Source organism: Pongo abelii, chromosome 23 (genome assembly GCF_028885655.2).
Source record: "Pongo abelii isolate AG06213 chromosome 23, NHGRI_mPonAbe1-v2.0_pri, whole genome shotgun sequence".
NCBI lineage: Eukaryota > Metazoa > Chordata > Mammalia > Primates > Hominidae > Pongo > Pongo abelii.
The window spans coordinates 30,253,356-30,265,444 of NC_085929.1; the positions used below are offsets into that span (position 1 = coordinate 30,253,356).

A 12,089-nucleotide genomic window follows, 5' to 3' on the forward strand; every position below is an offset into this window, starting at 1 on the left:
CCAGGTTGCCCACCATCACTATTCTCATTGAGGAAAGAATCTGAGCATTCACTCCTTATGTTCCCCTCAGCCACCTGCTATTAGTCTGACCTTCCCTCCCTGCTCCCCTGCAGCCCACCCCACCGCTCTCCCTCAGTGTCCTTGCCTCTCCACCATCACTCCTCCTGGAGCCATCGCCCTTCTCCCTCCCCTGCATCGCTGCCCCCAGTGGTGCTGGCAAAGAAAAGCCATAAGAGCATCTCCCCTCCCCCAGGCCCAGAGCCTACCATGGGCTGCCCCCTCCCCCCACCCTTTGAGGTGGCCCTAATGACTGAATGCCAGGAGGTCCTAGCTCCTTCCACACTACACTGTCTTCTCATGTGAGCTCAAGAAGTTGCCTGCGTCCCACAGCTTAGGGCTGGCACCCATCTTACAGGGGATACCATCACTTTATTAAAAAATGTGCCAGGTTTCTAATGTGTTCAAAACGTGGCTAACCAAACAGGGTAAGCCATAATGCTGGGATCAGCCCTGTGCTAGGCACGGGGGAGACGGAGGAATCAGATGATGATGCAGGCCTCTCAGCGGTTCTCATGAGGCACTGAGAGCTTGGACACAAAGACACACAGAGCACAATTTTTATGGAAAGCAGGCAGAGGGTCAAGAATTCAGCCAGAGTTCTTAGAACACATAAAGAGGAAGAAAACAGCAATCCTAGACTGAGTTAGAAACCCAGCTTCAGGGAAGACCCGCTCGGGCGCCCCTCTCAGAGAGACAGCTATTCTCTTTTCTCTTTCTTTTGCCTATTAAACCTAACGCCCCCCCAAAAAAACAAACAAAAAAACCCCTGAGAAACAACAACCCAGTTTTAGGCTGGGTGTGGTGGCTCACGCCTGTAATCCCAGCACTTTGGGAGGCTAAGGTGAGAGGATTGCTTGAGGCCAAGAGTTTGAGACCAGCCTGGGGCAACATAGCAAGACCTCATTTCTACAAAAAAATTTAAAAATTAGGCAGGTGTGGTGGCACCTGTAGTCCCAGCTACTCAGGAGGCTGAGGCAGGAGGATCACTGAGCTCAGGAGGTTGAGGCTGTAGTGAGCCATGATCGCATCACTGTATTCCAGCATGGGCAACAAGGACGAGACCCTGTCTCAGAAACAACAACAATAACAACAATCAGTTGCCTAGGGGTCTGGGTGGCCTAAGAGGCCCTGGAGAGATGGGGCGAGCTGCCTTACACACAACATCCACTCCCACTGCTGAACAGGCCTCACAGGTCACTAGAGCCCTCCATTTCCTTACTGGAAGAAAGAGGGTCAGAAATGCCAACAGGACCACACCACGTTTCCCAGCCAGGATGTCCAATTCTAACCCTAGCTGCGTGAAGATGAGAAAACTTCCTTCTACCAAGAGAAAGCAAGTAAAATGTGTGTTCTGGCTGCTCTAGCCTAGGCCAGTGCCCGCTGCAGGCAGGGAAGACTGGCTTGGAATGCCTGTGGTGCATATACCAAGGCCAACAGAGCACAGGAGCCATCTGATCCACATCAGCCCATGGAGGTCCTAAGAAGAATAAGGCACAGACATGTCCCCAGCTGAGCCTCTGGACTGATGTGTACTGATGGCCCAGTGAACTCAGGGGGCCTCATTATGGAAGAGCCTGGCCCTCAGGTGGCTACACATCTTGGCAAGACACCAACAGCTGAGAGGCCCAGACCAAAATATGCCCCAGCAGGGACCTCAAGTCTGTCTCTTTTGACTTCTGAGATCGTCTTACTCAAACTCTACTGGCCTGAGAAAACAGCCCAGTGAGGATGCTTTCCACAAAGGGCGGGCAGGCAGGCAAGATGGGAAGGAAACTGGGCACTGGTAGGTCAACTGCCCCCAGGGTGGCCTCCCCCCACCGACAACCATTTATCACCCTATCCTGCGTGTGGTGCATGGGCATCATCACTAGGCCTCTAGTTGACCAGGAAGGGGCAGATGTAGCCAGTCTGGCATGCCCTTGTGTCCACTGCCTGGATCACAACAGGTGCTTGTCAACTCTGCTTTGGGTTTTACCCTCTTGCCCTCAGAACGATGTAATAGAGTGGGCTTGTGTTTAAGTGACGAAACTGTGGACAACTTTCTCCTAGATCAAATAAATAAATCTCTACTCTTGCAACCTTCATATTTTAGACTTTTTTTTTTTTTTTTTTGAAGCTCTGCCCCCTGCAAAGGTGAGCTTCCGCTAGCTGCAACAGTCACTTCTGGGAAAGGCTCTTTCCTCAAGGCACATCGGTCAAGGCCAGAGTGGAGAAAGACAGCTTCTGGAGAATTAAAGGAAGGAGGCTGGTCCTCGGGCAGTGTGACAGCTTGTGCCTGCTAGACACAGTGGGAGGGAGCGCATCTCAGTGCCAGGCAGGATGTGGCTGTCAGATCTGTTTCTGCTTTCCCTCGGTACCCAATGCATGGTGCAGATCTGGACCTGTTGTGCCCTGCTGCTTGATAACAAATACGCATGAGCGAGGGCCTGTACCCCACAACATTAATGATGGAGGAAGCAGCAGGCTGGTGGTAGGACTCTCCATGAGGGTGTGCTGGGAAGGCAAGTAGTGTGCAGCACACTTGGGGCCCGCACTCAACACTGCCTAGGCACTGCTGTCCCGGCTTTCTGCAGGGAGGCCAAAGGCTGCTCAAGTACTGCAGACTGTGATGGCCAGGCTGCTACCCAATGGGAGTCCAGGGGAGTGCGTGTTAGAGACCACCACTGACCAAGACCAGGCCTGGATGAGTGCTCTGCTCCCAGAACTATCTGCTGGCAGTGGGCTTGGGAAGCATTCCCTGCCATACCTGCTCTCCCAACAGGAAGTTGATCAACTTCACCACCATGGTTACCAAGAAAAGCTGGGCTTAGAGAGGAGGAACATGGCCATGGAAGCAAGAGGTTTCATTTCATGCTTATCAGCTATTGTGGTGACCTTTGGTCCTACCCTAACTTTCTTCACCAATGGTCAGCCCCACAAACTGTCTGCTTAAACCACTGGCTCTAATGGAAGGAGGGAAGAGGCAGGACACTCTTCATGAATCTAGAAGGGCCTGTATAGGCTGTGCCAGACCAAAGCCAACTCACTCTCTGCTTCGTTCCCCCAACACCCATGTCCCCTTCCCCATGTAAGTGGAAGAGAAGCTCATGATGATACAATAGCACCCACAGCAGTCACACTGGCCCTCAGGTCACACACTGGCCCTCAGGCTCTGTTGACAGGCCACAGAGCACACATGGTAGGTCTTACTTGTTTGATAAGTTTTAAAAATCTTATTTTTGCTCTCCCTCTCCCTCTCCCTCTCTCTCCCTCTCCCTCCCTCTCCCCTTTCTTCGGTCTCCCTCTCCTTTTTTCGGTCTCCCTCTGTTGCTGAAGCTGGACTGTACTGCCGTGATCTCGGCTCGCTGCAACCTCCCTGCCTCAGGCTCCTGTGACTATTGCAGGCGCGCACTGCCACGCCTGAATGGTTTTTGTATTTTTGGTGGAGACGGGGTTTCGCTGTGTTGACTGGGCTGGTCTCCAGCTCCTGGCCTCGAGTGATCTGCCTGCCTCGGCCTCCCGAGGTGCTGGGATTGCAGACGGAGTCTCGCTCACTCAATGCTCAATGGTGCTCAGGCTGGAGTGCAGTGGCGTGATCTCGGCTCGCTACAACCTCCACCTACCAGCCTCCTGCCTTGGCCTCTTAAAGTGCTAAGATTACAGCCACTGCCCCGCCACCACCCCGTCTAGAAGTGAGGAGCGTCTCTGCCTGGCCGCCCATCGTCTGGGATGTGAGGAGCCCCTCTGCCCGACCGCCCCATCTGGGAAGTGAGGAGCGCCTCTGCCCGGCCGCCATCCCATATAGGAAGTGAGGAACGTCTCTGCCCGGCCGCCCATCGTCTGGGATGTGAGGAGCACCTCTGCCCGGCCGCCCCGTCTGGGAAGTGAGGAGCGCCTCTGCCCGGCCGCCACCCCGTATGGGAAGTGAGGAGTGCCTCTGCCTGGCCACCCTGTCTGGGAGGTGAGGAGCGCCTCTGCCCGGCCGCCACCCCGTATGGGAAGTGAGGAGCGCCTCTGCCTGGCCACCCAGTCTGGGAGGTGAGGAGCGCCTCTGCCCGGCCGCCACCCCGTCTGGGAGGAAGTGAGGAGCGCCTCTGCCCGGCTGCCCCGTCTGGGAAGTGAGGAGCCCCTCTGCCCGGCCACCCCATCTGGGAAGTGAGGAGTGCCTCTGCCTGGCCGCCACCCTGTCTGGGAGGAAGTGAGGAGCACCTCTGCCTGGCTGCCCCATCTGGGAAGTGAGGAGCGCCTCTGCCCAGCCGCCACCCCGTCTGGGAAGTGAGGAGCGCCTCTGCCTGGCCACCCCGTCTGGGAGGTGAGGAGCGCCTCTGCCTGGCCGCCACCCAGTCTGGGAGGAAGTGAGGAGCGCCTCTGCCCGGCTGCCCCGTCTGGGAAGTGAGGAGCCCCTCTGCCCGGCCACCCCGTCTGGGAAGTGAGGAGTGCCTCTGCCTGGCCGCCACCCCGTCTGGGAGGAAGTGAGGAGCGCCTCTGCCTGGCTGCCCCATCTGGGAAGTGAGGAGCGCCTCTGCCCAGCCACCACCCCGTCTGGGAAGTGAGGAGCGCCTCTGCCTGGCCACCCCGTCTGGGAGGCGAGGAGCACCTCTGCCCGGCCGCCCAGTCTGGGAAGTGAGGAGCGCCTCTGCCCGGCCGCCCCGTCTGGGAGGTGAGGAGCGCCTCTGCCTGGCTGCCACCCCGTCTGGGAGGAAGTGAGGAGCGTCTCTGCCCGGCCGCCCCGTCTGGGAAGTGAGGAGCGCCTCTGCCCGGCCGCCCCGTCTGGGAAGTGAGAAGCGCCTTTGCCTGGCCACCCCGTCTGGGAGGTGAGGAGCACCTCTGCCTGGCTGCCACCCCGTCTGGGAGGAAGTGAGGAGCGCCTCTGCCCGGCCGCCCCGTCTGGGAGGTGAGGAGTGCCTCTGCCCGGCCGCCACCTCGTCTGGGAGGAAGTGAGGAGCACCTCTGCCCGGCTGCCCCGTCTGGGAGATGAGGAGCACCTCTGCCCGGCTGCCCCGACTGGGAGGTGAGGAGCGCCTCTGCCTGGCTGCCACCCCGTCTGGGAGGAAGTGAGGAGCGCCTCTGCCCGGCCGCCCCATCTGGGAAGTGAGGAGCGCCTCTGCCCGGCCGCCACCCCGTATGGGAAGTGAGGAGCGCCTCTGCCCGGCCACCCCGTCTGGGAGGTGAGGAGCGCCTCTGCCCGGCCGCCCCGTCTGGGAGGTGAAGAGCGCCTCTGCCCGGCTGCCACCCCGTCTGGGAGGAAGTGAGGAGCGCCTCTGCCCGGCTGCCCCATCTGGGAGATGAGGAGCACCTCTGCCCGGCCGCCCCGTCTGGGAGGTGAGGAGCGCCTCTGCCTGGCCGCCACCCCGTCTGGGAGGAAATGAGGAGCGCCTCTGCCCGGCCGCCACCCCGTATGGGAAGTGAGGAGCGCCTCTGCCTGGCCACCCCGTCTGGGAAGTGAGGAGCGCCTCTGCCTGGCCACCCCGTCTGGGAGGCGAGGAGCACCTCTGCCCAGCCGCCCAGTCTGGGAAGTGAGGAGCGCCTCTGCCCGGCCGCCCCGTCTGGGAGGTGAGGAGTGCCTCTGCCTGGCTGCCACCCCGTCTGGGAGGAAGTGAGGAGCGTCTCTGCCCGGCCGCCCCGTCTGGGAAGTGAGGAGCGCCTCTGCCCGGTCGCCCCCTCTGGGAAGTGAGGAGCGCCTCTGCCCGGCCGCCCCATCTGGGAGGTGAGGAGCGCCTCTGCCTGGCTGCCACCCCATCTGGGAGGTGAGGAGCGTCTCTGCCCAGCCGCCCTGTCTGGGAAGTGAGGAGCGCCTCTGCCCGGCCGCCCTGTCTGGGAGGTGAGGAGCGCCTCTGCCTGGCCGCCCGGTCTGGGAGGTGTACCCAACAGCTCCGAAGAGACAGCGACCATCGGGAGCGGGCCATGAGGACGATGGTGGTTTTGTTGAAAAGAAGGGGGGGAAGTGTGGGGAAAGGAAGGAGAAATCAGATTGTTGCTGTGTCTGCGTAGAAAGAGGTGGGCATAGGAGACTCCATTTTGTTCTGACTAGGAGAAATTCTTCTGCCTTGGGATGCTGTTGATCTATGGCCTTTCCCCCAGCCCCGTGCTCTCTGAAACATGTGCTGTGTCAACTCAGGGTTAAATGGATTAAGGGCGGTGCAAGATGTGCTTTGTTAAACAGATGCTTGAAGGCAGCATGCTCTTTAAGAGTCATCACCACTCCCTAATCTCAAGTACCCAGGGGCACAAACACTGCTGAAGGCCGCAGGGACCTCTGCCTAGGAAAACCAGAGACCTTTGTTCATGTGTTTATCTGCTGACCTTCTCTCCACTATTATCCTATGACCCTGCCATATCCCCCTCTCCGAGAAACACCCAAGAATGATCAATAAATACTTCATAAATAAATAAATAAATAAATAAATAAAAAGACAGTGGAAAAAAAAATCTTATTTTTAAGAACAGAAATGCTGTATTATAGTGTTAAGAGTGTAAGTTACCTTTTTCCTTCCCATTCCCAGTGTGTTTATGTCAGTTACAGAATGTCCACACTGGCTGGCGACAGCATAGTGACTGCCTGGTGAGAGAGTGGTGTGGTGGCCTCATCTCTCGATGAGGACCAGATACAAGTAAATCCACATAGTAAGTCCTCCATTCTGTGCCCTCTTATCTAGTGTCTCTATCAGGTGTCCCCTAATGGGGATATTTCCAATCTACTGGAGATGTGGTCTCATGCCCTTCTAAGTCCAGCCAGGGGAGGCTGGGAGGGAGCAGAGAGCTAGCAGAGGTCTTCCTTAGTGTAAATGGCTCTGGCCCCACTGCCACACCTATGTGTGAGCTCCCATCCAGGGCTTGCTCTAAGACTTCCTGGGACAAGGCCTGGGTCCCTCAGGGAGGCAGTTTATCACCAACGTTTTTCTCCATCCATCCATCCATCCATCCCACCTGGAGAGGTAGCATGGGGTAATGGTTAAGGGTGTACACTGGCAGGGCAAATTCCAGACCTTCTCTGAATCTCATATTCTTCAGCTATAAAATGGGAATAGTCATTATGCTTTTTTTCTAGGGTGCTTGAGAGAACCAAATGAATTAACACAGTGCCCACCCAGCACAGAAAAGAGTATGGGGCTGGGTTGTTGTTATTACTGTTTGAGAAACACGTGTAAGCCCTGGCCCTGGCCAAAGTGGGAAAGCTCTCAAATCCATAGCTGACCAGCCACAGCTCAGAGTGGGGCCAGGAAAGCCCCAGCCTGCCTGTGATCTCCCAGTAAGCCCAGATGTGGGGCTCTGCCAACTGATTTCTACAAAGGGGGCCTGGATCCCCCAGGAGAGCTGGGCACACCCCCAGGCTTAAATCAGGGCCCTCTGCCCCCCTCCCCCAAAAAGAGAGATTTTTCCTGAAGACCTCATATGATTCAAACTAAAAAGAAAACACATTTGTGACATTTAGGATCCAAAGACTTTTAAAATAACCATTTACCAACAACAACAACAACAAAAACAGAGCACATTGATGTCACAGACATAGCTTTCCCGGGCTGGGTTGTGAGGGTCATAACAACAACAGGCAGCATCCCTGAGCACATGAGGTGCTAGGCTCTGGGCGCACCCTCAGGAGCTGCCTCGCTCAACCCTCACAACCCCAGGGCGGGCACTGGGACCATTCTCATCCTAAAGGGAGAAAAATGGAGGCCCAGAGAGTAAGTGACTTGCCCAGCCAAGGTCCCTGGGCCATGAAGCCTTCGGCTTTGCCCAGATTGCCACAGGACATCAAAGTGGTTCTAATTCACCGAGTTAGGGCTTCATACCTCTTTCTTCTGTGGCCCCCTGAAGGTCTTTACCCGTCGCTCCTGCTTGGGAACTGAGAATGGGCAGCCTCTTCTCTGTGTAGGATTTCCTGGAGCCTTCCAGTAAGCTGGTGGGCTCATTAAAGAAGTCCTGCGTTGAGCTAGAGTCTGAGAGCGCTACGGCTGTGCTGTCCTGGCTTCGGTCTGAGGGGAGAAGGAGGAAGAGAGGGCGAGAGCATTAACCTACACCACCTCCAACACAGGAGGCCTTCCTATGGTGAGTCTCCCTGCTGGTGGCCTGGGGACTGCCTTGCAGGAGATGGCCTGAACACAGCCATTCAACACTGCTGGGCCCAACCCATCCCAGAGGCCACGGAGCAACTCACCAAAGGCACCAATCTCCATGGTCAACCCTCCTGGGGTTCTCCCAAACAGTGGTATTCTGGTAAATGTTTAACAACTGACTCTCAGGGAAAAAGAAAGCCCTGATTAATAGCACTTACTGATTTCTGGAGTGTAAATATTCCCATCATGGCAATTTTCAAGTTACCAACGTGCTGTTGTCAAATGTGGAGTTAGGAAGAGATGCACAGTAGCCACCATTATGTAGTTTTTCTACCACATAAATATAACAGAAATAAATGAAGTGGGAAAGAATTCAGGAAACATTTTTAATCTGTTAGTAAAAGCCAGGTGTGATCTGGAAGAACTCTAGATCTCTGGGAGCCACAGATGGACAAGGAGTTTGTACTCACTCACTGGCAGCCTTCTTCGGACCTTCACAGGTGCTCATGAGAAAGAATAGGGGCGGGGCAAAGAGGGAAGTTGAGAAAACCTTCCTGGGAGTAGTGCATATCTGGAGGGGAGGAGTGGTTGATGCTATGGAAAAGGTACAAAGCCTACCTGGAGGAACAGAAGCCTTCAGGCATGGAGGTGGGGGAGGAAACCTTGTTGCTTTCAGGGTACAGGTGAAGACCCACTGCAGCTGGGGAAGGGAAAAGGAGAAATCTTCTATTCTAAGGGAGGGGCAGGAAATCATCTAGGGTCCAAACATTAGAGGTCTCCTACCACTGAAGGAGGGGCAGAATCACTGAGAAAGTGCCACCCCTGAGATGCAGGGACACAGAGCCCACCTAAGTCTGAGGTTGGGACCAAGACAACAGAGAACTACCCCATGTCCCCAACCCTAGGCTGGCATGCACTGAGTAACAAGCAAGGGAGTCTACTGCAGGGAGAAGGCAAGAACATGGAGGAGTACCCTCCCTGAGGTGCACACAAAAGCCTAAGGCTGAAGGTGGAACTGGAATGTTGAGAAAAACGTTGTGACAAACCAGCTCCCCTACTAAGCACAAGGTAACATGAAAAGAATTTGAGCTTGGGAGGTCGAGGCTGCAGTGAGCTGTGATTGCACCACTGGGGCACTAAAAGTAACCACAGCAACAACAAAACCCAAGCCAGCTCAATTTCTGACTAGCCTAACTCAACTTTCCCTACTAAAAGCCTAGAAACGAAAGAGGGAAGCCTATTCCAGGCATAAATATTACTTATTTCAGTTTCCTCTGTCCTACATGTGATATCTGGTATTCAATGTAAAAATTGTAAGACACACAAAGAAAGAAAGAAAAAAGTACATCGTCAAGAGACAAATCAATCAGCAGAACCAGACTCACAGATAACCCAGATATTGGAACTACATGTCAGGGAATTTAAAATAACTAAGATTAATATGATTCATAAATATGATTAGTATGTCAAAGGCTGTAGTGGAAAAGCTGAACAACATGCATGAAGAGACAGGAAATTTCAGCAGTGAGATAAAAAAAAGCAAGAGTCAAATGCAAAGGCTAGAAATAAAAAACACAGTAACAGAGATGAAGAATGCCTTTCCCAGACATTGCAGCCAACCTGACACAGCTGAGGAGCAAAGGGAATCAAAACTTGAAAACAGGTCACTAGACATACCGACAATCTCCAACTTACGATGGTTCAACTTAAAATTTTTTTGACTTTACAATGATGCAAAAGTGATACGCATTCAGTAGAAACTACACTTCAAATTTTGAATTTTGATCTTTTCCTGAGCTAGTGATATGCAGTACAATACTCTTGCATGAGATATTCAACACTTTATCATAAAATAGGCTTTGTGTTAAATCAGCAGTCCCCAACCTTTTTGGCACCAGGGGCCAGTTTCATGGAAGACAATTTTCCACAGACCGTGGGGGCTGGGGGGCATAGTTTCAGGATGAAACTATTCTCTGGCATTAGATTCTCACGAGGAGCGCACAACCTAGATCCCTCACATGTGCAGTTCACAATAGGGTTCACACTCCTATAAGAATCTAAGGACGCCTGCCACTGATCGGACAGGAGCCAGGGCTCTGGTGGTAGTGCTCGCCTGCCTGCTGCTCACCTCCTGCTGTGCAGCCCAGTTCCTAACAGGCCACAGACTGGTACCAGTCTGTGACCTGGGGGTTGGGGATCCCCGTGTTAGATGATTTTGTCCAACTGTAGGCTAACGCAAGTGTTCTAAGTATGTTTAGGTGAGGCTGGGCTAAACTATGATGTTGGTAGGTCAGGTATATTAAATGCATTTCTGACTTAATTTCAACTTACGTTCGTTTTATCAGGAAATAACCCCATTGTAAGTTGAGGAGCATCTGTAATCCAAACCCAGAGAAAAAGAGTGGACAGGAGGAATCAGAACAGAGCATCCAAATGATCCAACATGCTAATTGGAGTCACAAAAGGAGATGAGGGTGAAACAGGACAGTAGAAATATTTAAAGACATAATAACTAAGAATTTCCCAAAAATAATAAAAGACATCAAATCACCAAGATTCTCAGAAAACACCAAGCAAGGGAAAGATCCCTCCACAAACATTAAAAACAAAACAAAACAAAACAAAATCACACCTAGGTGGGCCATTTTGAAACTGCTGAAACCCAAAGATACAAAATGTTGAAGGCAGTCAGAGAAAGACACATCAGATACAGAGGGACAAAGTTAAGAATTACAGCAGACTTCTCATTAGAAATTACACATATCTGACAGTATCTTTAAAGTGCTGAAAGAATAAAATAATCAACTCAGGATTCTATACTCAGTGAAAATATCTCTAAAAATTGCAGGAAAAAAAAAGGTTTGTTTGTTTTTTTCCAGGCAAACAAAAACTGAGGGGATTCATTACCAGCAGAGCTGAGTTACAAGAAATGTTAAAGGTAATTTTTCAGGTAGAATGAATATGAAGCCAGATAAAACTTGGATCTACATAAAGAAATGGAGTTTCCCAGAAATGGTTAAAGTTATGGTAAATATAAAAGACCTTCTTTTTATGTTTGATTTTTCCAAAACATTATTGTTTACTTTCTAAAGCAAAAATAGTAGCAATGTATTGTGGGCTTAGAGCATATGTAAAAGTGAAACGAATGAAAATGAGTGCAAAAGATGAGCAGCTCTTCCACTGCCTACGAAGTAGTACAGTATCACCTGAAGGCAGACTGCAATGAATTAAAGGTGTATTTTGTTAACCCTAAGGCAACAACTACATTTTTTTAAAAAAATGATACTATAATAAACCAATAGTAGAGATAAAATAGAACTTAAAAAAAAAATTTTTTTTTTTGAGACAGGGTCTTGTGTTGCCCAGGCTAGAGTGCAATTGCAAGATCTCAGCTCACTGCAACCTCTACCTCCCAGGTTCAAGCAATCCTCCTGCCTCAGCCTCCTGAGTAGCTGGGACTACAGGCATGCCCCACCACACCCAGCTAATCTTTTGTATTTTTAGTAAAGATGGGGTTTCACCGTGTTAGACAGGCTGGTCTCGAACTCCTGACCTCAGGTGATCCACCCACCTCGGTCTCCCGAAGTGCTGGGATTACAGGCGTGAGCCACCACGCCCAGCCGAGAACTATTAAAAAATAAAACTTTGTCTTGAACTGTACATACCTCGAGGTGAAGCTCAATAAACTAGCAACCAAGAGAGCTAAGTTCAAGTTCCTCTTGTGCCATTTACTACCTGTGAGACCATGAGCAAGTTAAGTCCCTTTCGCACCTAAAAACTGCAACCACATATCATCTCACAGAGGTCCATGCCACACTGGCCTCTTGGGGAACACAAGGAGAAAGGCAGACACAGTCCCCTAGGGTCCACCAACCCTTTGCTCAGCTACCTTAAAAGCCTGGTATTGGTCCATGTTTTAGTGCTAATCAGCTGGGTCCTACTGGTAGGGTAGGCATGTGCTGCCTGGTAAGCAAACTTGCAACAACATATAAACTT

General features: G+C 52.3%; 1 protein-coding gene across 8 annotated transcripts in view; it reads right to left on the reverse strand.

Annotated features, from left to right (window-relative positions):
• Window positions 1–12,089, reverse strand: part of LOC100440309 (calcineurin-binding protein cabin-1) — a 171,814-nt gene that overhangs the window by 59,636 nt on the left and 100,089 nt on the right. For all 8 annotated transcript variants that reach the window (XM_002830920.6, XM_054543154.2, XM_054543153.2 and 5 more), the window contains one exon: window positions 7,830–8,012. In XM_002830920.6, the coding sequence (XP_002830966.4) occupies window positions 7,830–8,012 (183 nt within the window). The remainder of the gene's footprint in view (window positions 1–7,829; window positions 8,013–12,089) is intronic.